The sequence below is a fragment of the Mytilus edulis genome, chromosome 14 (genome assembly GCF_963676685.1).
Source record: "Mytilus edulis chromosome 14, xbMytEdul2.2, whole genome shotgun sequence".
Lineage (NCBI taxonomy): Eukaryota > Metazoa > Mollusca > Bivalvia > Mytilida > Mytilidae > Mytilus > Mytilus edulis.
The window spans coordinates 62483595-62506506 of NC_092357.1; the positions used below are offsets into that span (position 1 = coordinate 62483595).

The 22912-nt window shown below is 33.6% G+C and overlaps 1 protein-coding gene across 1 annotated transcript; it reads left to right on the top strand.

Moving 5' to 3' along the window:
• Positions 1-342: 342 nt before the first annotated feature.
• On the top strand, positions 343-9124 carry LOC139504378 (uncharacterized). Its single transcript, XM_071294455.1, has 5 exons — positions 343-565; positions 2972-2991; positions 3621-3966; positions 5275-5334; positions 6876-9124. Exons 1-5 carry the CDS (start codon positions 343-345, stop codon positions 9122-9124), a joined length of 2898 nt encoding a protein of 965 aa, XP_071150556.1.
• The last annotated feature ends 13788 nt before the right edge of the window (positions 9125-22912 follow it).

Consider the following 22912-nt stretch of genomic DNA (forward strand, 5'->3'; position numbering starts at 1 on the left):
AATAATTTTGAAATGTGTTTTTTTTTATTGAAACTTGCACATATACACTCGTAACATACTTTATTAAAGCATTGCTATTTGCTTTCCATATTCATATTCATAATTTTCCTGATCAGACGAAAATGAGAAAAAAATATTTCTGGTTTGGATTTTCATCAACTTCAGTCTTAAAAATTAGATGCATTATTCATGTTATTCATTCGGGATCATAATTTCTTTTCTATTATATTAATAACCTTAATGTTTGCCTTCACTGTTCCCTATATTCTGTATATAACCTTCAAATACGCTGTCAAATGAAACTCTACAATGCTTTTAGTTTTTTTTTTACTAATGAACAGGATGGTAACAAAAGAGGAAGAGAACTTTCTACGTATTGTGTATCTAAACTACAGCGTAGCCATTAGAGCACTAACAACATTCTTTGATAAACTACACCCAGACTTATCGGCTGATATACATATCACAGGGAACAAAGCTTCACTCAAACAGCTGCTAAATCCACCTCCTGGTAGAAAACGTGTTCTCTATCAAGGACAATGGGATATTCTTTATCCTCCAACAGGTAAGTTCCGAAGTGAAAACGTGTTCTCTATCACGTGGCTTTACAGTTTTATAAACGATGGCTTTTAATTTAACTCTATATATGGTGTGGGCTGCTGTATTCAACCACGCATTGGATATACTTTCTAGCAATTCTTTTGAAAAGAAAATTATAATAAAGCGTGCTATTTTGATTCTTTCATGCATATGCCGATCAAAATCTGTTTTCCCTTTTTTTAACGAACGAGATTGTTTTGAATGAGAATAACGCTTTATAAATTTCATTTTTCCTAAGTGTTTTTTTCTTGATTGACCGTCATCAAGATCTTCAATAAACATATGAAAGCAAGGGATGCAAAATACGGAAAAATAATACAAGAAACTGAAAACAACACGTTAAATAATTGCACGCGTCCGCAGCGCTTTTTTGGATTCACCTTCATCATAAACGTTCAAAGCCAAACATTTGAAATCCGAGGATGTATAAGTACCGCAACAGTTTAAGAGGTATATGACAAAAATACTTGAAAAATAGCCAAAGTCATCGAAGGTCAACTTTGCCAAAGAATAGCAAAATGCATATTTATGGTCACCTTTTTTTAGGTAATAAGAGCTTAAGTCTCTTACGAATTTATCAACCGGATATTTTGAGGTAGGCATGATGCATGTCAGTGCTACACCATTTACTACCGAGCTGGTGGTACCCTCGAAAACTAACAGTCCACCAGTTGTGGTTTTGACCAAGTGCTAATTAATGAACATTTGTTTTATTTTTTAACTTTGTCCGTCCGAAGCGCTTTTCTTAATTGGTTTTTATCAGGAATATTTGAATGTTCGCAGATTTCGTGGATATAGGTTAGTCACGAACCTAGATGTTCAATAAACACATGACAGGGTACAAAAACAATATTGGCGGGATGTATATAAGTACCCGGCCACGTCTACTTGTATTTTTGTCCATCTGATGAGTCCAACGAACCCACCACCCCCCCCCCCTTGAAAATTCCTAGCTACGGGCCTGCAATTGCCAATGAGACAACTCTCGACCCAAGTCCTAATATATAAAAGTAAACCATTAAGTGTCAAAGAGAGGTCTTCAACACGAAGCGTTTGTTCACATCGAAAGCAAGCTTTAAAGGGCCCAAACATTGACCAGTTTAAAACCATTCAAACGAGAAAACCACCGCGGTCTAATTTATGTTTGCTGAAAATTTAATGTCTTTTAGGATAGCTTTTATTTATCAATGAAACTAGTCCAAGTTCTAAATTATTAGCCTGTGATTGAAACAATTGTGCGCTTAATATTAAGGAACACTATGTATTGGTTTTATTTAATAACCCCCGATGTAGTTTTTCTCTTAACTACTTGGCAAAAAGGAAGCATGTAAAAGTAGAGCAATGCTGTTTTCGATAATTTGACTATTCATTTATATAAAATTTATAAGAATTTGAAATTACTATTTTTTTCTCAAGAAACTGGACTTTGTTTTGATAATCACTTTATCATCTAAACTTTAATTTCTGGTGTTTCTGATTCACAACCTGGTTACTATAGTTACAGGCGATACTCAAAGATGAAGTGCGAACCTTCAACTTCAAGAGACCGGCAAACCCTAAAATACTACATTTGTGAATGAAATAAAGTTGGTTTTTGGTTGATATTCAAGATGTCACATTTCTGTAACAGCTCGGTTTTTCTTAAAATGAACAATTTTCTATTAAAAAAAAAGGTGACAAACAATTCAACCATGCCTACACCAAAGACCAACTTCCTTGTCAAATTTCAAAGTGATGTGGTCATTCTAAGAACAAGAAACAGCAATCTCGGTATTAATGAGTTTTTTTAAAGAAGAAATACACCAAGTGTTTACGAGATCAATTAATATTAAAGGGGTGCATCAATGCCGTCTTTTTAATAGAATGATACACAAGTACTTTTGAAGCGATATGTAAACGCTGTGATGATGATTAAGATATTTATTCACCAAAAACTGTGTAAGGGGTTCGTAAACTCATTTGTACATCATATTTGTTACCACTCTACAATTAAAATTCAAAAATTTACTTAATTAATTATTTATTCACGATTCTGACTTTAAAGAACGAACGGCAATAAAAAAATGTCTCCAACACAAAATGTTCTTCGTGATAACAAAGGTTATGTGATTATGAACTTTCCGATTAGATTTTCCTCTGAGTTCAGTATTTTTGTGATTTTACTTTTCAACCTTATCAAAAACCCCGTCCACCGAATCTTCATGTTTCATTAGAAATATTAATTTCCTCAGAATGATAAAGTCCTTGATAACGTTTTTAACAATATTTTTAAATTATGCATTAAAATTAGTATGGATCATATGTGTTCATGAATCTTTCTAGAAACAAGATCTGCTTTGAGCTCAAATGTATTTGTCTATTTGTTGAACAGATGGGCGAAAGATACCAGAGGTACAGTCAAACTAATAAATGAACATGCATTTTTTATTCATTGCAGTCTCTTCAATATAATACAAAGTAAATCAAATAATTTCATAGCAAATTATAAATCAGGTCAACTTATTATTAAATTTACTTCTTACGACTTGAAATTAAGATTTAAATTATAAGGAATGACTAACTTTTTTCTGTCGTTTCGAAGTGACAAGCTACGCGGGTTATTCAGTGTGCACCACATTTTTTATATTATGTCTCCATATACATACAGTCATTCCATGAAGAAAAAATAGAAAATCAGATTTCCTGAAAGTGAAATTTAACTTTTAGTCCTTATCACAATTCATACAGTAAATTATTTCCTTAGGTTTTCCATGATCCATAATAAATATAGATAAATTATCATCTTTTTGATTTTCATATGCTATTCTTCTACTGGAAAAATCTTTATTCCTTTGTTTTTCTTTTAATTTACATGTTACATGCTAAGAATAGTCTTATATGCGTAATATATGTATCATCGTTTCTTACAAAATATACCAGTAAGTTCATGCAGTCTGTCAAAATATGATGGTTAAGGAACAATTTGCATTAAACGGGCAATTTCATTCATGTGTCAGTTGTAAATTATCTTTATTTTTCAGGCCATTAAAGGTCTTGATAATTCACAAGCTTCTATCGAAAGTTTAAAGGATGCTAAAACAAAGATGCTAGATAATTCAATAGCACAAAGATTGTCTACTCAAATACAACTCGAAACGAAAGTTTCGAATCTTCAAGATGAGTTGGAGCAAATTTTAATATATATTGACAATGATGTTCAAGAAAAGAGGGAACTTAAACAGCGAACAACAAATCTAGAAGAAACGATAAAGATAAAGGGAGGCAATCTAGAAAGACTTTTTGGCAAAAGTAAAGAAAACATAGGTATATTATATGAACGACTGAATAGTAGTGATAGTGAAGTTGACACCCTTAAAACAAAATCAGGTATCGTTTTAATAGTAATGGGTATTGTTAAAGCATCCAAATAATGTATATCTGTGACTGCAAATGTAAATCCTTGACACAAGTAAAACACTAAATTTGACCAAATATATAATATGATGCATAATGCGCAGATGGTTGCGAGTTGGTTTCTGAGGCCATATTCAAATACACAGCTTAAATGCAGATTTAGTTGTTGGTCATTTCTTTCATCTAAATTGGTTTTTGTTAATATACAAAATGAAAACCTATAGAACGTCATTAAAAAATCTTGTCACTACTTTTTACCAATGTTGTTTGAATTCTCCTGTACAATTTTTTGGAATTTCTTGTAACAAGTTAATTAAGATTGCCATTGTTAAAAAACATGCAAAAGGTATAGTTACATGATATATGATATGATTAAATTATCAGCTTCTTATTACAAGGCTAAAAAAAACGGTACCCTCAATGTTAGTTGGATCATTGGTGTGTCTGTCAGTCCATTTTTATTATGATATAGTGTGTGCCTCTTATTGTGGTCTGATCAAAAGCAAAGTCATCCTTACCTTCTTTTAAAGATCAATGATGCATTAATTTTAATAAAATAGTTTTCGGCTATGATTAAAACTAAATTAATATTTAAGTTATATTTACGGTCATTTACGATGCACATAGAGTTGTTCAGATAACACGAAATGATAAATATATAGGATATATTCATATTCTCCTGGTATACTGCATCTATTGCGAGCGATTTGTTTTGTTCAAATGCGTTTCAGTCCTATCGCTATCATTCAAAACCAAATGTAATGGTTGGGATGTCAAAAACTACATATATACGTTTAAGATCAATCTTATTTGACTGAGGGATAAAAATGTTATTCGTACATTGTAGGAAAACATGATATATGTTTAACCGCTACGAAACAGAATAAAAGCCCGTCGACTCGTATTTTCCTTTACTGCATGATTTAATTTCTAAACATCTAAACATAAAGAATGAGAAATAAAGAATCAGTACAGATGCTCAATAATGAAAAAAACCGCTAAAAAAAACTAAGGATGTTATACCCCAGGTAAAGATTACCTTAGCTTTTTCTGTCGAAACATTTAGGAACTTTGAATCCTCAATGTTCTTTACCTTCGTACTTTGTTCTCCAATTTGACCTTTTCGTTTCAAGTGTCACTGATGACACTTTTTAAAGACGAAACGCGCATCTGGCATGCAAAATTGTAAGCCTGTTCTAATTGACGAGTTTGATTAGTATAAAAAAAAACATATATGCTTGATGGGGGTGTATCAAGATTAAGTTCTTGTTCAAATTCCAGAATTATTACAGAACGAATGGAAAAAACAAGAGAAAGATCATATTCCAATCCATATTCGAGGTATGATTATTATAAACTTTCCTCGCAGTACTTGTAATAAGAACGTTATCCGCTTGCTAGAGTGGGGTGCTCATTTTAGCCATATCTTTCCATGTTTTCTTCAGTTTATGTTCAGGTCTTTATGTTTTTGAAGTATACTGATATTTCTATATGAATATAACTTCAAATACAAAATATTCTTAGCTTTAAAACGTGTTTGTTTTGAGAAAAATCATTTGAAATGTTGGATTAAAGGGTGTTTGAAATTTCCTGATGTTTTGTCAACGGGGGACACGTATTCGCCGTTGTTACACATCTTTTTAAAACTTAATAACTGCAGCTTTACACAATATGTATAAAATAAATTTCATTATAGATGAATAGCAGACATTTGAAAGGTGTAAAAAAATGAAATTTTGGGCACTCAGTCAAAGAATTACTAAAGAAATACTTCTTTGAAATCGTTTTTTTCATTCAGGAAATTGGCTGAAAATCGTTGTCCGTTTTTTGGTCTCATTTTCAAAAATTATCATATTTGTTAAGAAAATATAATTTACCGGCATATTTCTTCAATTTCAACCATGCTTTGAAGTTTTTACAACGCAAAATCATAAAACGGCGAAATTGTGTCCACGGCGAATATGAGAGCCCCACTCTACCTGTTAATTATAGGTCTTTTGTTTTCAGTAACAATCCAAACTGAAATATATCAATAAAATTTATTCGAATACAGTCATCATTTATTTGTTTTTGTTTTATATAACATCTGATGATTAGCAAACTTATAGGTTCTTCTGCCGTATGTGTGTACAAAAACAAAGAACAATCAGAAAGGTTCATCGGGTTTTGTGTATCAATAGTAGTGGATAAATATTAATCGTAATTGTTCCAGGTATCAGGTTCAAGTTTTTTTTTATGACAGTTAAATAGGTTTTGAGTGAAAACAGCAATTCATTATGATATGCCGAAATGATATGCCGAATAACGCTAATGTACAAGCTCAAATGACTTGGGACAGGTACATACATTCTCTTAAGAAGTAAAACATTGTTGCTGGCGTCCAAACCTTCCGAGGAGAGTGGTGTTTCAGCACAATATAAGGGCTATAAAAATCAATCTATGGGATAAATTCAGTTACAAACCCCCGTTGACTGTTATGCAAATCTATATATTGAATTAAATTTATACCAAATTTACCTTAAGAAATCCTGAGCTTTCATGTATCATTTATTAAAATACAAAATGTTTTACCATTCTGTGCAACACTAAAGAATAGGTTCATGCGGTATTTTGTTGCGTTTTCATTACCAAACTTTAACATAAACAAATTTATGATCAAAAGACAATATCCAGAGAGTAACTCGGAAAATATCAAATGATTTCCCCATATTTTGAAGATAATAGATTTTTTTTGGTAAGTTTACATTAACATGCAATCATGATTCCAGCTGCGTTTAAATAGTACGTGTTCAATAATTATGTGTTAACCTTTGCAATAAGTAAACCTCATTCTAATTTCTAGATTGATAATGAAAACAGTGGTTGTCATTTTTTTTTTGCAGCGCAACATGAACAAGAAATATCGGACTGGGAACAAGACAAAAATACGTTTGTTGAAACCAGAGCAACTGATCACATACTAGAATCTTTACATTCCAACCATTGTATAGTTGTTACAGGGAGCTCAGGTTGTGGGAAATCTTCAAACATACACCATGCTGCCTTACATTTACGTGACAAGTATGGATATGAGATAATACCGGTTTTTACAGGACCATCAGATATAACAAACTATTATAAAACAAGTAAACCCCAAGTGTTTGTCGTAGATGACATTTGCGGAAAGGAAACAATCAACAAACTCACATTACAGATCTGGAGAGATTATTCCGAAAATTTGGGAAAAATATTTTTAAATGAAAAAAATAAAATAGTGAATACAAATTCTTCAGAGGTTTCAGGTCAAAAACTACTGATTTCCTGTAGACTACATATATACAAAGAATCACAGTTTCAACGTATTACATTATTGACCAAAACAGAATGCAATATATTATCATCAGATTTGTGTCTGCTGCCAAAAGAAAGAATGTTCATTATGCAAAAATACCTTCCGGATAATATTATTGACACGCTAATGCCATTCGTCGGGGATCTTGATTTTTTTCCCTTACTCTGTAAAATGTCAAAAAACAAAACATTACATGAAGTCAAGAAACTTTTTACAGATCCTGTAGATATTATTGAAAGGAACATACACTGTATAATTTCCGAAAGCAAATTGCAATTCTGTGCTATTGTTCTGTGTATCGTATTTGATGATGGATTCAGAACAGATTGGCTAAAATTAACATCAGCTCCAGAGACGAAGAGAGCAAAACTTGAATATATAGTTAAAGAGTTTGATATAGACTTAACGAAAGAAATGTCAAGAAATTATTTAAAAGACTGTTTCAGAACCTTAAATGGAACCTATTTAAAACAAAAAGGTACAAAGTACATAATGATACATGACAAAATCTATAAAATGGCAGCTATTATATGTGGGCAGCAACTTACAGAATGTTTTATCAAATATACCCCTTCTGTATTTATAAGGGATCATTTTATTTTCGAATCTGTAACGGAAGTTCAAACAAATGATGACTTAATAGTTATTTCCAAGGACCAAGAAGAAGAATATTTTGAACGATTGTTATGTGACTTAAAACAGCATGTCATTACAAGTACATTCCATAATTCACAGTTAATATTCAAGTCATTCATCGAAAAGTTTATAATTTTTTTTGGGCGGAATGATGATGCAAAAGCATTACTTAATAAGCTTGAGGTAGTTGTAGGCGTAATATCGAGAGACGATGAACAACAAATATATAGGTTAATGTCAACTTTTAGTACAACACCTTTAATTGAAGCAGCAGCAGGTGGCTACTTTGAAATCGTTAAGTTTCTTATTGTTGATATTAACTGTGATTTAAACAAGTGCGATTCATACGGAAGTAGAACAGGTAGGTCGGCTTTACATATGGCATCTGAGAAAGGACATTTAGACGTAGTGCAACTGTTATTAAAAAACAATGCAGAAGTTTCCCGGTGTAATGAGGTTCTAGAGTCTTCATTGTTTGTGGCATGTAAAAGAGGACATACAGATATTGTAAGACAACTACTGCAGGGGAAGGCTGATGTAAATCAGTGTAACTGTTATAGAGAGTCTCCACTTGTTGTGGCCTGTAAGGGAGGACACACAGATATAGTGAAACTATTACTTATGAATAATGCTGATGTCATTTTATGTAATGATGAGGAAGAGTCCCCATTGTTTCTTGCCTGTGATAGAGGTCATAAAGATATAGTAGAACTGTTACTGGAGAATAATGCTGATGTTTCTCAATGTAACATCTATAAAGATTCACCACTGTATGTGGCCTGTCAAAGAGGACGTACAGATATAGTAAAACTGTTACTACAGAACGATGCTGACGTCTCTGAGTGTTACAGTGATGGTGATTCTCCATTGTTAGTGGCCTGCGAAGAAGGGCATACAGAAACATTAGAATTTCTACTCCAAAACTATTCGAAATTCCTTTCGCATGACATTGATGGAGAATTTTTATTGTATGTGGCCTGTATTGAAGGACATGATAACACAGTGGAAATGTTACTGAAACACAATGCTAATGTCGTTCAGTGGGAGATTGATGAGGAATATCTTGCATTACTATTACGTGTGGCCTTACAGAACGGACATGACAAAACAGGAGACATTTTACTGTCATACATTGCTGATTATCTTCAGAGTATTAGTTATTGACAGTATTTTTTTAAGGAGAATAAAATATAGTCTAACTGTCAATTCAGTGTAAGGATATGCCCGCGTCACACTGTCCCGATTTTTACGCCGATTGCAAAACGATTATGGAAATTTTCAAAATCGGGACTGATCGTGCCATCTTTAACCATCGTAGAACCATCGGCCACTTTTTCTAGCCTTCGGGGACAACTTCGGGAAGGGTTCTAAATTTTTTAACATGTTAAAAAATCCCCGAAGGTGCATCCGATGTTGAGGGTTCGTATTGAGTTCGTATCAGAATCCTCACCATCGTAATGTCACCGGGAATGCATCTTTGAACATCGTATTGCAGTCGTGTTTCCATCGTTTCCATCGGGCAGTTTTGACATTACGATGTCTACACGAATGAATCACGAAGCTACCCGAAGGTCTTACGATGGCAACACGACTTCGTTAAGACCTCGTAATCCCGTCGTGTTGCCATCGAATAAAAGTACGAAGGCGACAAGATGGAACTACGACAGCAATAAATCCAGCTAAATGTAAGTTAGTTTTCGCGCTAAAATACATTTAAAGTGCCATGCGCGATATGCACTGGTCAGTCTAATACGACGTTCACAAAACATGTAGCTCATATCATATGATTCTATGAGAACAAGAAAACGACAGCGTTGTTTCTATTAATTCAAATGGAACAAGAAGAGCACCTATTACAAGCTCAGGATTTACTTTTACAATTAAAATATGATATTTTTGTCAATTTTTCATATCAAGTAACATAATGAAAATCATAAACGCGCCTCGTACACCAACACTGCAGGTACACGTATATAGGGAAACCAACTTTTTCTTCATTATTCTGATTTTTTATGTATCGTCTGAGTTGTTATCACACGAATGTTTACCCCATAACCATTTTGTTCCCTATATGTCATATTTTTCCGCATTTGTTGCTTTCCCCACATCCTTCCTTTTGTCTATATTGTTATGATATTCTCCTGGAAAGAGCTCTTTTTGAATAAAAGGGATCAATGAACCCATTACCTTACCTTTAAGATACATTTGTAAATCAGTAAACATGGGCATAATTATGGGTGATTATTCAGACTAGTGCACACATTTTACAGTTCAAACAAGGCAATGCTGAGCGTGGCATCCCCTCTTATGTAACATATTGGGGACAAATATGGACACTATATTTGTATATGACACATGCAGAAAATGGTAAATTGAATATGCATATTTGATACATTAACTATTTCTTTAGAAATCAACCAAAACATTCAGTAACTGGAAATACCTTTAATATTGTCTTTAGAACCAGCAGGTAAAAAAATGAGCGACCAATTTCCTGTGTATTATGCTATTTCAAGGAGAAAAAACAAGTCCATCTGCATGACCTTGACCTTTGGCATTAAACGTAAATTTTTTTAGATCATTACAAGGAGGAACAATATACCCAAATGTGGTTAAAATCTTTTGGTTTTATAGTGTCCACAAGGGTGATATTGCCTTGTATTACCACTGCCACTGTGACCTTGATCTTTGAACTTTAAAGTCAATAGCGCTTAAGATATTCTTAACGAGTAACACCATACCAAGTTTTGAGCATTTTGGTTCTAGAGTGTCCATAACAATTTTATCTACACTCAACTTACATGTAGTAGGCGAGGGGATAATACACTAAGTTTTATAAGAATTAGACAAAAAGATCGATTTCCCCGGGCCGCCATGCATGGCAGACTTGTACAGAAATATTTTCGAAATTCTGTTCGTTTCACAAAACAGGTAGAACGCATTTTTAGATCGTTTGTATACTTGTATTATGTACATACATGTATTTTACCTTTATTTATCATGTGTCTTCGGCATATAATTTAAATGCATCGTAAGCTTTACACGACGTCTTTTAGACATCGTATGGTCATCGCGCTATCATCGTAATACATCGTGTAGCCTTCGTAATCCATCGTGGAGCCTTCGTGATCCATCGTGTAGGCTTCGGCTGAGATATGAAGCTTAAATACTCGTCTTCGGTTAACCTTCGTATGTCCATCTTTTGCTATCGTATATAAGTTTGGCACCATCGTATAGACTTCGTTATTCATCGTACTTGCTTCGGTCACTTTTTGGTATTTTAACGAGATCGGGACCAACTTCGTACGAACTTACAATTTTCGCATTCGGGTGTCCATCGTATATAAAAATCGGGACAGTGTGACGCGGGCAATAATAAACGACGAGTACGGCCCGTGATGGAAGACACAAAGATACAGTGATACAGCTCTTCAATGCACTAGTTTCATATCTTTCAAATATGAACGCGACTCTTTTATAGCACTTAGAGACCACAAAGCTGTATTTAGATCAAAAGTACTGAAATTTGCACATTTATCTGATTTTCCAATGTTATTGTCCGTTTCAAATATCTCTAATTATATACATTGACCACTTTTTTCAGCACTTATTACATGAGCACATTATAACCTCAAAAAAGCAGTACCGATAAAGAGACAAAACATATCACGTCAAGAAAAGAGTACCGCATTATCCCTAATTATATGTGAAATTCTTTCTACAATTATTCGAAATGATTTTTTTATATTATCGAGACCTTTCAATGACGTCTTTAGGTTTCTTGTCCTGTTTATCCATGGCTTTCAAATATTTGACTTTGACGGGAACTCAAGACAAGCGCTTGGACGCATGAACAAAAAATGAGTGATATGAATACAAGAAATGACCGCGTACATTATGCAGCAAAAATGTATCAGATTTCAGAAATAGTTTATACCGTATATGTTACAATGTACTAAATACAGTTACATGAACACAGTCATTAATGCCCCTTTAAAGCATTCAAATTTAGCTATGTGTTTTGTAGATATTTTCTCCCTGAATTAGTTAATTATGTGTATATTTTTTAAATATACGAAAAATAAATTGAGTAACTTTGAAAATGGTTAACATCTGGATGATAAATTTACGAACCAATCACATATTTCGTTTGTATTTATGCAGATGATGAAGAACTATCTTTCAGGCGTCCATAGTTTTCACCTTAATGCATCCTTCTGAATGGTGCATATATTAACTATTTTAATATGACGTGCTTCTTTCGCTTTGTAAACAACACCGTGATAAAATTCTCGATATATATCTATACTTAGCGCAGACTCGGAGATATACATAATAATGTCTGTTATTCTCAAAGCATTTTCTAAAAGAGGGACGAAAGATACCAGAGGGACAGTCAGACTCATAAATCGAAAATAAACTAACAACGCCATGGCTAAAAATGAAAAGGACAGACAGACAAACAATAGTACACATGACATAACATAGAAAACTAAAGAATAAACAACACGAACTCTTTCTTCTCGTATTCTATTTTACAATTCTATCATTTAGTTTAGCATCTAATCACATAATGATGCTTTTTCCTGTATAATCCATACAAAATGTGTTATTATGTCACAACCTGTAGCTTGAGAAAATGCGCGAGACCTATCATTTTGATTTTATTTTTGAACATATATCAATATATACTACGTTTTGCAAAGGTATGAACAAATTCTATCATTTTCAATTTAGACTCCCATACCACCTTAAACTTTGTTGAACTGGTCCTTACGGTGCATATATTTCTAACGTCATCATGTGACGTTTAAATGTAAAAGGAGATCGGAGAGCGTAAAACAGATTGAAGTATAGAGAAATCATAATATGCATACGTCATCAATTGATATCATTTTATAGTCACAGAATCAAGGCTTATTATATAGAAAACAACACGAAAGTGTTTCAAAGCGAATCACAAAAAGTTGTTCAGATTATGGACCGGGAAAGAAGGAACATTCAAGGATTGTTTGAAAAATACTTCATTGTTAACGATAATTGGAATATAGCCCGTGATACTTTTCTTATTACTAGTTTGTTATCGAATGAGCAGCAGGTATAACTGCAGCAGGATAAGCTTCCACTGCAGTAATTTTCGGTGGAAGATTACTTAAGGATGTCCGATTGTCATGTTTTGAAATTTTTGTCTAATTTTCGGAATCCTCTGGTTTTATCCATTTGAATGCCTTTTAAAATTTTGCCCCATTTTTCTTTTTATAAATCTTGTACATGTATAATTATAAACCATCTGTCAAAGTCTTTGTTATTTTTTAAATAGTTTTTGAGCTCTTAAACTTGTCAATTATAAAGCTATGTAAAATCAAGAGAGAACATTTTCCCGCCAAAATTTCAATGGCTAATATCTCGAAAACAAGCCCATTGTCCTATATTTTTTTTTCCTTTTTTGTTTCCTTAAATAATTCCCTATCAATATATACTAGTGTTATGAAAAGCTGGTTATTTTGAAACTTTAATAACCTTAAAGATGACCACGGCTATAGTTTTGTTTGCACTATAGAGGTAGAACAGTGTACTAAGCACCTACTTGTTTCCCTACAATTAACTATTAATGGCGACATTACATGTATGCGACATAAGCAAGATATCATTACGGATTCAAATTTATATAAATATGCATACCATCTGACGAGGGTTTATCCAGTAAAGAGCTTCTTAGTAACGTTCAAAGACAATATCTTTTCATTTGGTGATTAATTTTTTTAAACACGCGCGATACAATTGATCTATCACAGCTCCTACAACATATATTTGATGGCATGAATTGTATGCAAACATTTACTATTGGATATATATTCCGAAACAAGCCTCCATACACATATTTGTGCATATTTTATTTTGCAAGATGCATACAATTTGACACATGGTTATATCCTTCAGGAGTATGTGATATAATCTACGGATGTAATTGCATACAGTTTTGCAATGCATTGAGAAAGGGATGTAGAAGGAGTTGCATATGAAAAAATGTATACCCTCTGAATAAAACTGAATCAAACAATTGCTTCGGAAACGGAAATCTCCAAAACATTTCGGATCAGAAAGCAAAATAAGAGGTTGACAATATCATTATTTGGTTAAGATTTTAAATCACATTTCGATGTAAATGAACTCATCATAGATACCAGGATTTAATTTTATATTGACGACAGACGCGCGTTCCGTCTACAAAGACTCATCGGCGACATGAGTGACGCTCGAATCCAAAAAAGTAAACATGTGTTTTGCATTATATATTGCCTAGGGATTTTTTTTTACTCATTAATATATCTTAGACTGCAATTATTCTATGCAAATGGTCCACACAATTGGTTTGATATTGTTGGTTATTGACGAACTACCGATAGGTACATCTGAATAGATCATAATCAAACTCATCATAGATACCAGGATTACATTTAGCTCTTACGCCAGACGCGCGTTTTGTCTACAAAAGACTCATTAGTGACGCTCGAATCCAAAAACGTTCATGACACTGTATAAAAGTCATGTGAAATTCACTCAGTTTTAATCAAATGGCCATAAACCCACTTACTCATGGTATGGCATCAGTATTTCTGATCTAACACTACGTACTTTTAATTGCTTAATTCTTTAGAACTTATTTTACAATGTTTCGGGTTTTGTCTGGAATATTCTCAGGTAACCCCTCATCAGAGGTCGACCTTTATATGTTCACATCGTATCTAACATAGTAGATAGATGATGTCATGTTTTATAACAGTTTATTTTTTGTTGTAGTTAGACATTGACCAAGTTGATCAGTACCATTGTTCAATATTCATAAATATATGTTTTTTTGAAAAACTAATCAATCTTAAATCTACACAGGGTCTAGTAGAGATAACCCTCGTCGTTAATATTCCTATTGTTTTTGAAACCCATATCGGTTTAAGTATTGTGTCAACATTGTCTTCAACAGTTGTATGTGAAAAGCTAAAAAAATATTTTGCTTTTGTAGATACCTGTATTTGTGTCTGTATGTAAAATCTTTGCATATTATTTTCTGATGTCAGCCTTTTTGGGGAAAAAAAGGAATTCAGGAGAAAGTGGGCCTTCTTCGTTCGTCCTATTCTTAAATTTACTTGTTCAAAGAGAGATAACCAAAGCTTTTTATCCCAACTTAAGTGATTTCACTCTCTCCCTCTCTCGATTTTTATGTCAGAGACAAAATGTAACTTTAATGTCCACTAATTGAACCTCTGAAATGTGTGTAATGGTGCACACAATGAGTGTCTGGATGAGGGATTATGTATTCTTTAATTAGAGGGGTTCAAAATTGCAATCGATACCCAATTATTCTTAGTTATTCTTTACACTTTACCACCCTATTGTCCTATACCAAGATATTTTAATGTTATCCCTTTGAATTTCTCTTGTCCTTATGTTAGGCCCTTATTCTATCTATGTGAATGCCATTCAGGTCATCCTTGATCAAGAAAAAATTAACAGTGCATGCATGTATTGTATGATTGGGATGTTTGGTTCATTCATTGTACCTCAACGCAACTGTTCGAGGTAAACAAGTCCCGTTCGAAGCTTTGCGTTAAGTGGTAAGTTTTTTGTTGTTGTATATCATATTTGTGAGTTAATCGGGCCGTTAATTTTCTTGTTTGATAATTTTCCCAAATTTTGTCATTTCGGGGGCTTATATAATTGTTTGCCATGCGATTTGGGTTTTGCTAATTGTCACTCTTGAAGCCATACAGTAACCTATATGTATATAATAGTTGTTAACTTCTTCATTATTTGATATTAAATGGATTGTTTATGAAAAATTTCCGTCTGAAATATGTATCTTTTAAACAAAAAGTTGCTTTGGAAAATGACGACAGAAATATTAAGGAAACCTTAAAAATTGTTTTACATTGATTCTAGATTTGTATTTGGATGATTTCCATTTCATTCGGTTTCATTGCTACACCGTCTTTTTCGTATTGAATATTTGCACCCTCTTTTAAGTGAGAAAAGTGAACACCTGGAGTCGATTTCACCAAAAAACTTATGAATAAGTTTGATCGTAAGTATACTGATTTCATGGATTTGTTCATGACACCAATCTTAGTCGTAAGGTTTTTTGGTGAAACCGACTTCTGCTTGTTTTAACTGAAGAGTGATATTCTTTTTTCGAAATTCCCTTCAGGATCAAGTCCAGTATATCAAGCATTTGAAGCACGATATTATACTGTTATTAACTGGCTGTTTCTGTATTGGCACTGGTATAGATTCAAGGTTTGCTGTTTTGGCCTCGAGATCCGTATGGTCGAGGGCCAATACAGCTGACCTAGAATCTATATTGGCACTGGTATAGGTTCAAGGTTTGCTACTAGTCCAGCCGATTGGTGCAGATATAGAGCAGAATTGCTCACTTGATGAGGAAAGCATGAAACTTTGCATAGTAGTTCTTGGTTATATACCCTTTGATTACAGCTATGGACCCACTCTGAAAAATCCAATATGGCTGCCATTTTCAAGATAGCGGAAAAACGGTTTAATAATAAGATAAAGGTATTCTATATAATTTCGGAAATTACAGTAATGATTCTTCAAAAATGGATTTCATGTTCTTGAGTTTGTTATCAATTAATTTTAAAATATAAAAAAAATAATTTGGTTATTTCTATAACACATACATTTGCAAATATGGCTGCATATACAAAAACAAATAGTGAAATTCAAAATGTTAATCAATATGTTACATGTTATTCTTTAAATGCTTTCAGTTTTAATGGTTGGAATGAAATAGGTTGAAACGAGTCGATTGAACGTTAATATATGTCGGTTAAATGTGGTGGAATAGTAGGTAACTCATCTGAACTTTGAGGCAGTGCCGAGGGCACCTTGTCTTACGTCGCTTATCGCGTTTTCATCTGCCGTACCAACTACATCGTGAAATTATTCTATGTAATCAATATGTGTACCTTCCTTCAGGCGGAATAGGCGATTGCCATCATTTAAAATGGTTAAGGGGCAACTATTTGCTTTTCCAACTACGTGAGAAACCAATTCGCAACTATTCAGCGAGCATGGTCCTAAAATGAACTCCTGGTCAGCACTTTTAATAGTTTTAATTGTAAAAGTCATTTCTGAGTTTGATGGAACTATGATGGTTCGTTTTATGCAAACTTGCTGAGTTGAAATCTCGTTTCCACCGTTAACAAATGCCGCATTTATCACTTTATTGTTGATGGTAAATGTGGGAGTACTCAGGTTTATCACTGCGCTCAGTGTGTCCAAAATATCTAGCCAAAGTATAACATCGTCTGTTAATGGCTCTTTTCACACATCCCATTGTATGTTTACTCTATTAATGTCGAGAAGTGTTCTTTATAATCTTCCCAATAACAAGCTGTTAACCCAAACCATGTAGCGTTACGTTCTCCAAATCTCCATTTTCTGCCGGAATTAAATTCTCATTTACTAATGTTATCATTGCAGCAGTGTCCACAATCGTGCTCTCATTCTTGTCATGTATAGTACCTCGTACTGCTACGCTCTTTCAATTGATTCGTCTGATGACAATATCGGACGAGGCCGTGGGCCTCTGTTCTCTTTTGTGATGAGGTGATGTTTCATGGCCAATCGACTTTGGAATCGTGCGTTGGCCTACTGGCCCGACCCTTTTGCTGTTTAAAGACTCCATTGTTGAGGTTGCACTTTTATTTGCTCCGAATCCTTGTGAAGGTGGTCGTTGTCTGAAATAACCGGGATTTCTGGAGTTTGCCCGTGGAGATGCTAACCGTTGTCTTTAGGGACTATATGATATCTAGCTTAGTGGGGATGTTGCTGATCGATAGGCATTAAGCTTGTGTGTATTTCTATCAGGCGATCTACCGCGAATGTATTGCTTAGAAGATTTTCCACGTGTATATTGATCAGGTGATCTTCCATGATTATTTGATCAGAAGAACCAGGTTATACTGATCGGCCAATCCACGGTTAAGCTGATTAGTTGAAAGCATAGAATCAGCTAGTTTTGTGACAATTTGTGTGAGGTTATGCCCCTCATTATCCTGCTCATATTTCCTTTATCGGTCGGTGATACTGCGCCATTAGCAAAGTAGACTTGTCGATGGTTATAATTGGTACTTTTTGGTGCCATCTGGTTTCCTATTGAGATTTTCAGTTGATTTAACGTCTTGTTGAAATTTTCTGGGTTCCTCTTAATTACATGCCGTGAAGAATCTTTGTCTTTACATTCTCGACGGAATGCTTCGGTTCCAATCTGGTTTGATCGTCTTTCTTACTCGACGGTGATGATACCGTAAGTAAGCACTGCATTCAGAATTGGAGAAACTTGATAGAATCCTCTTGCAGCCAATTGTTTCTGTAATGGTGTGCTGCTCTGAACCAAATATTATAGTAGATGGTAAGTGTGCGTAAGTACTAGAGGTTTTACGTATGTTCATAATTCATTTTGTAATTGGAGATTATTGTTGAATAATTTGAACTGTCTCATGCAGGGCCAAGGACCCTGACATATGACTTTTGACTTAAGGTGAAGAAACCTTCAACAGAGTTGGCGTGGTTGCTGGTTCATGCGAACTATAATTGGGGAAAGACCAAAGGCATGGATTTTGTTGTGTACTTTTGGTAAACTTGCGTTGTACTTGCTAAGGTCAAATTTTGGCTTAGATGATGTGTTCATTGCAGGAATTTTAACTTCTTTATTTCGATTGTCCACTAATTCATTTACAACAGATGCCAGTTGTTGGAAGTACCCTGCTGTTCAAATGGACTTTTAAATTGAACTGTGTCTACTTCCTCAGTTGTTGTCAGCTTGTCCATTCGTCTCACCACATCATTAAATATCTTATTGGTCTGCCCATCAATTCCGCCAAGCAATTACTACTAGCCTTGTGGTCTATCCTGTCTTCAGACTGCTGAAGTTGATGAAATATTACTCTCCTCTGTTCGTTATTAATATGCATTGCCTCTTTCTGTTCAGTTTGAAACGTAATTTTGAGATATTAAACTGTGAATTGATTCACTCTGTTTTATATTGCGGTAATCTCAGCTGTTCTTTCTGCATTAGATTTACTTTCTGCTAAAAATTCTTGATACAATTGTTTAATAGTCATTTCTGAGCTGTCCTCTATTAAATCGTCTTCAGCTGTGGGTTTCTCCATATCCCCAAGTGATTCAGTGTCTGCCATTTCAATGTTCTTGTCCTTGTTGTCCTCAATTCCTGCCATTTCACTGATATGTGTTTAAATGATTCTCAATTCACAGTTTAATATCTCAAATTGCAAAATATTGCGACCCAAGAAATAAGATAGGCACTGAATAATATCTTAAGGCAGATAAATCCTAAATCACAGCTTTTATGTGTGACACAAGACAACAAATAGGGCAGCTTTTAATGAAAGCTACTACTGTAGCTTTTTATAAAAGCTACTACTTTGTGTATGAAATGACAAGCAAGGCAAAATCAAAAAGGACAGAACTGGGACAGATACTAAATGACACTATACATCAACAAAATGCTTATATTCAGATCAATTCTCAATTATGGAAATTTGCTCCTTTTTAAGGCGGCCATTTTGAAAATAGCCGCCATTGTGTATTTCAAGGATGGATCAAAACAAAATCTTGCTAAGTACACCAAGTCATTCAAATATGTTGTTTTTTTTGTTCTTCCAGCATCAAATCCACTGTGGTTTGTGTAATTCTGGAAAATATTTTAGAACGTACGGCAGCCATCTTGAAATAAGCCGCCATATGGAATTTTGAGGTGGGTCCATAGCTAATATTGCTCAGTGCACAAAAATGTACCATCATGCAAAAATTGGTGCTTTCCAAATTTTTTCAACGATCGGCCGGACTATACGGGTCTCGATGCCAATACAGCTGACCGAGAATCTATACCAGTGCCAAAACAGAAACAGCCAGTTTATAACACTTCTATTAAATGATTATAAGAAAATTAAAACCGGGAGTGAATGTCCCGTATTAGACAATGCGCCAATACGGCTTTTTTTCAGCTTTTTTCTGTATTGGCCCTGTTTTTCCGTTTCAAAACTTTAAAAGACGTTACAAAACATTGCACATCATTTAACCTCAGGCTGTTTATTTAATGATTTTAATTTAAAAAATATTCTACACATATATATATATGTAAACCTCAGATCTGTGTACGACCTCAAATCTGTGTCCGTTTTTCAAATCTATGCCCAATCATGACGTCAATCGCTAATCTATGTCCGTAAAAAATTATTCTACCTCAAATCTGTGCCCGATTTTTAATCGCGACATCATTCGCAAATCTGTGTCCGTAATAAGAAAGATAAGGTCTCAAATCTGTGTTATGTTTTAAATTTTTTTGCAATTTGTTTCGCCATGCGCAAATTTATGCCCGTCTAATAAGTTCGGCTTTATAGGTTTTTTATTTTATTAAGTAATTTCCCATAATTCACTATTAAGTTGGTATGTGTTATCCATGTATGTGCAAGAGCCGAAGTATAGTATACGTTTAAGAAAATCCAGCTAAATTATTTAGATGGTATTTATGATATTGTTTCAAGTACATTCGTATATGCTTTTGTTTTATTAAGTCTTTTTTCATGTGTGTGGTTAAAATCTTTACATATGATATATATCGATGCGTGTGTTATTATTGTATATAAAAAAGAAGATATGGTATGTATGCCGTCTTTAAGAATGAAACCACAAAACCATATTAATTTTACTCAAAAAGACAGTAAAGAATGAATATTTGTTTGCAACTTCAACTTACTTCGTTTTGTCTTTGAATTTGTTCATATCGCTGTTTCATTGACATTTATACCACTTTATCTATGTTTTTTCTTGAATACTAGTATCAAAAAATCATTTTAAATTGCTAAAAATAAAACGTATTTTATATTTTTAATTGAAATATTTGTGGATCACAAAGGAACATATTTCAATTGTTTGGTCTTAGCTGATATCTATTTAGTTTAAATGTAAAACTTGTAATAATGTCTTTAATAACGAAAATATTTCCCCGAGAAGAATCATTCTTTATATTTTGGCATATCCCTTCTCTCCAGAAACTAGATGTCAACACCGCAGTCCCTTTTTTCATGGCTGGATTTGTTTTGAATTGTAAATATTCCACAATAGTAGGAGTAAAGATATCCTGATAATTGTCAGAAAACATTTCAAGAGGATAAATCTCTATAGTTGACGTTTTTGAAAATATTCCATCAGTCCACTATTCATAACAGATTTTCCTCCAGTTTTAAAGACAAATTTTTGAAAATTTCCCATCAGTCCACTATCCATAACAGATTTTCCTCCAGTTTTAAAGACAAATCATAAAGCAATTTTAAATCATGTGTAGTAATAGTTAAAATGTTAACCTTGCTTTTGTCATATAAACCACTTGTACTATGTTTGTTCGGTGTGAGTTAATGCTCCGTGTTGAAGGCCGTACTTACACCTGTTATTGTTAACTTTTCATTGTTTACTTGATGACGTTTTGTTATGTTTTACGTCGATGAAAGGACATAGATTTGAGCCAAAAATGGCCATAGATTTGAGTAAATAAAGGACATAGATGTGAGACAATACAGGACATAGATTTGGAACGTCTATGACGCAATATTAAAAAGGACATAGTTTTGCGGAAAGGACATAGATTTGAGGCCGGACATAGATTTGAGGCTTACATATATATATTATACTTGATCAAGGATATTTTGTCTCTGATATGAAGATCGAGAGACAGTGAAAAAAACTCAAGTTCTGATAAAAAGCTTTAGTTACCTCTCTTTGAACAATTACATTCCAGTCTATTAAGAACAAAAAACCAGAAGTAGACATTTTGATCGATACCACACAGCCTGATAATATAATAGGTCCTAAAACCTGGTTAGATCCGAAAACATCATCTTATGAATATTTTTCAAAAGATCATTACACAGTATTTAGAAAAGATAGACCACCAAATAAAAAGGACAATGTCATGGAGGTGTACTCATAGCTATTTAAAATATTTTTTTTATGTACAGAACTCAAAGAACTAGACACAGGATGTGAAATGATATGGGTAGAACTATTGATATCGAATGCACGTAAATGTTATATAGGTGCTTATTATCGACCTCACCCAGATGATGATACATCTTTAGATTTACTAAATAAATCCATAAGCAGAATAAACGCAAACTCAAAGTCAGCCATAATTATTGGTGGGGACTTTAATTTAGGAAACATCAATTGGGAAACAACAAGCGTCATTTCTGGAAAAGCAAATCCAAAACAACATCAACAACTTTTAGATATACTAAATGACCATTCATTAGCACAAGTTGTAAACATACCAACTCGAAATGATAAAATTTTAGATCTTGTGTTAACAAATTATCCAGCCATCATTGAAAAAACTGAAACCATACCACCATTAGGGGATGCAGACCATGATATTGTATATATAGAATGTTTACTTTCATTAAAAAGATGCCAAACCAAGCCACGTAAAGTATATATTTAAATATAAAAATGTAAACTGGCAAAAAATAAAAGAGGATATAGATGCAATACATCAAAAGATCATACATAAAAAAGATAGTGCAGATACAAACACACTTTGGTTAATATTTAAAAACTCATTGCCAAAACACTATCACTGAGAACATACCACCGAAAATGATGAGAAACAGCAAAAATTTACCATGGATAACGGACAGTATTAGATGACAAATGAAAAAGTACAAGAAAAAATATCAAAAGTACAAATTGAAAGGCAAAGGGAAACAAGACCAACTCAAAAAATTAAAACATGATATACAAAAACAACAAAGAACATCTTATTGGAATTATATTGAAAATATGATATGTGGTATACCAGTTGATGACAACCCTACTACCATATCAAAGAGCTTCACAAAAAAATTGTTCAGTTATATA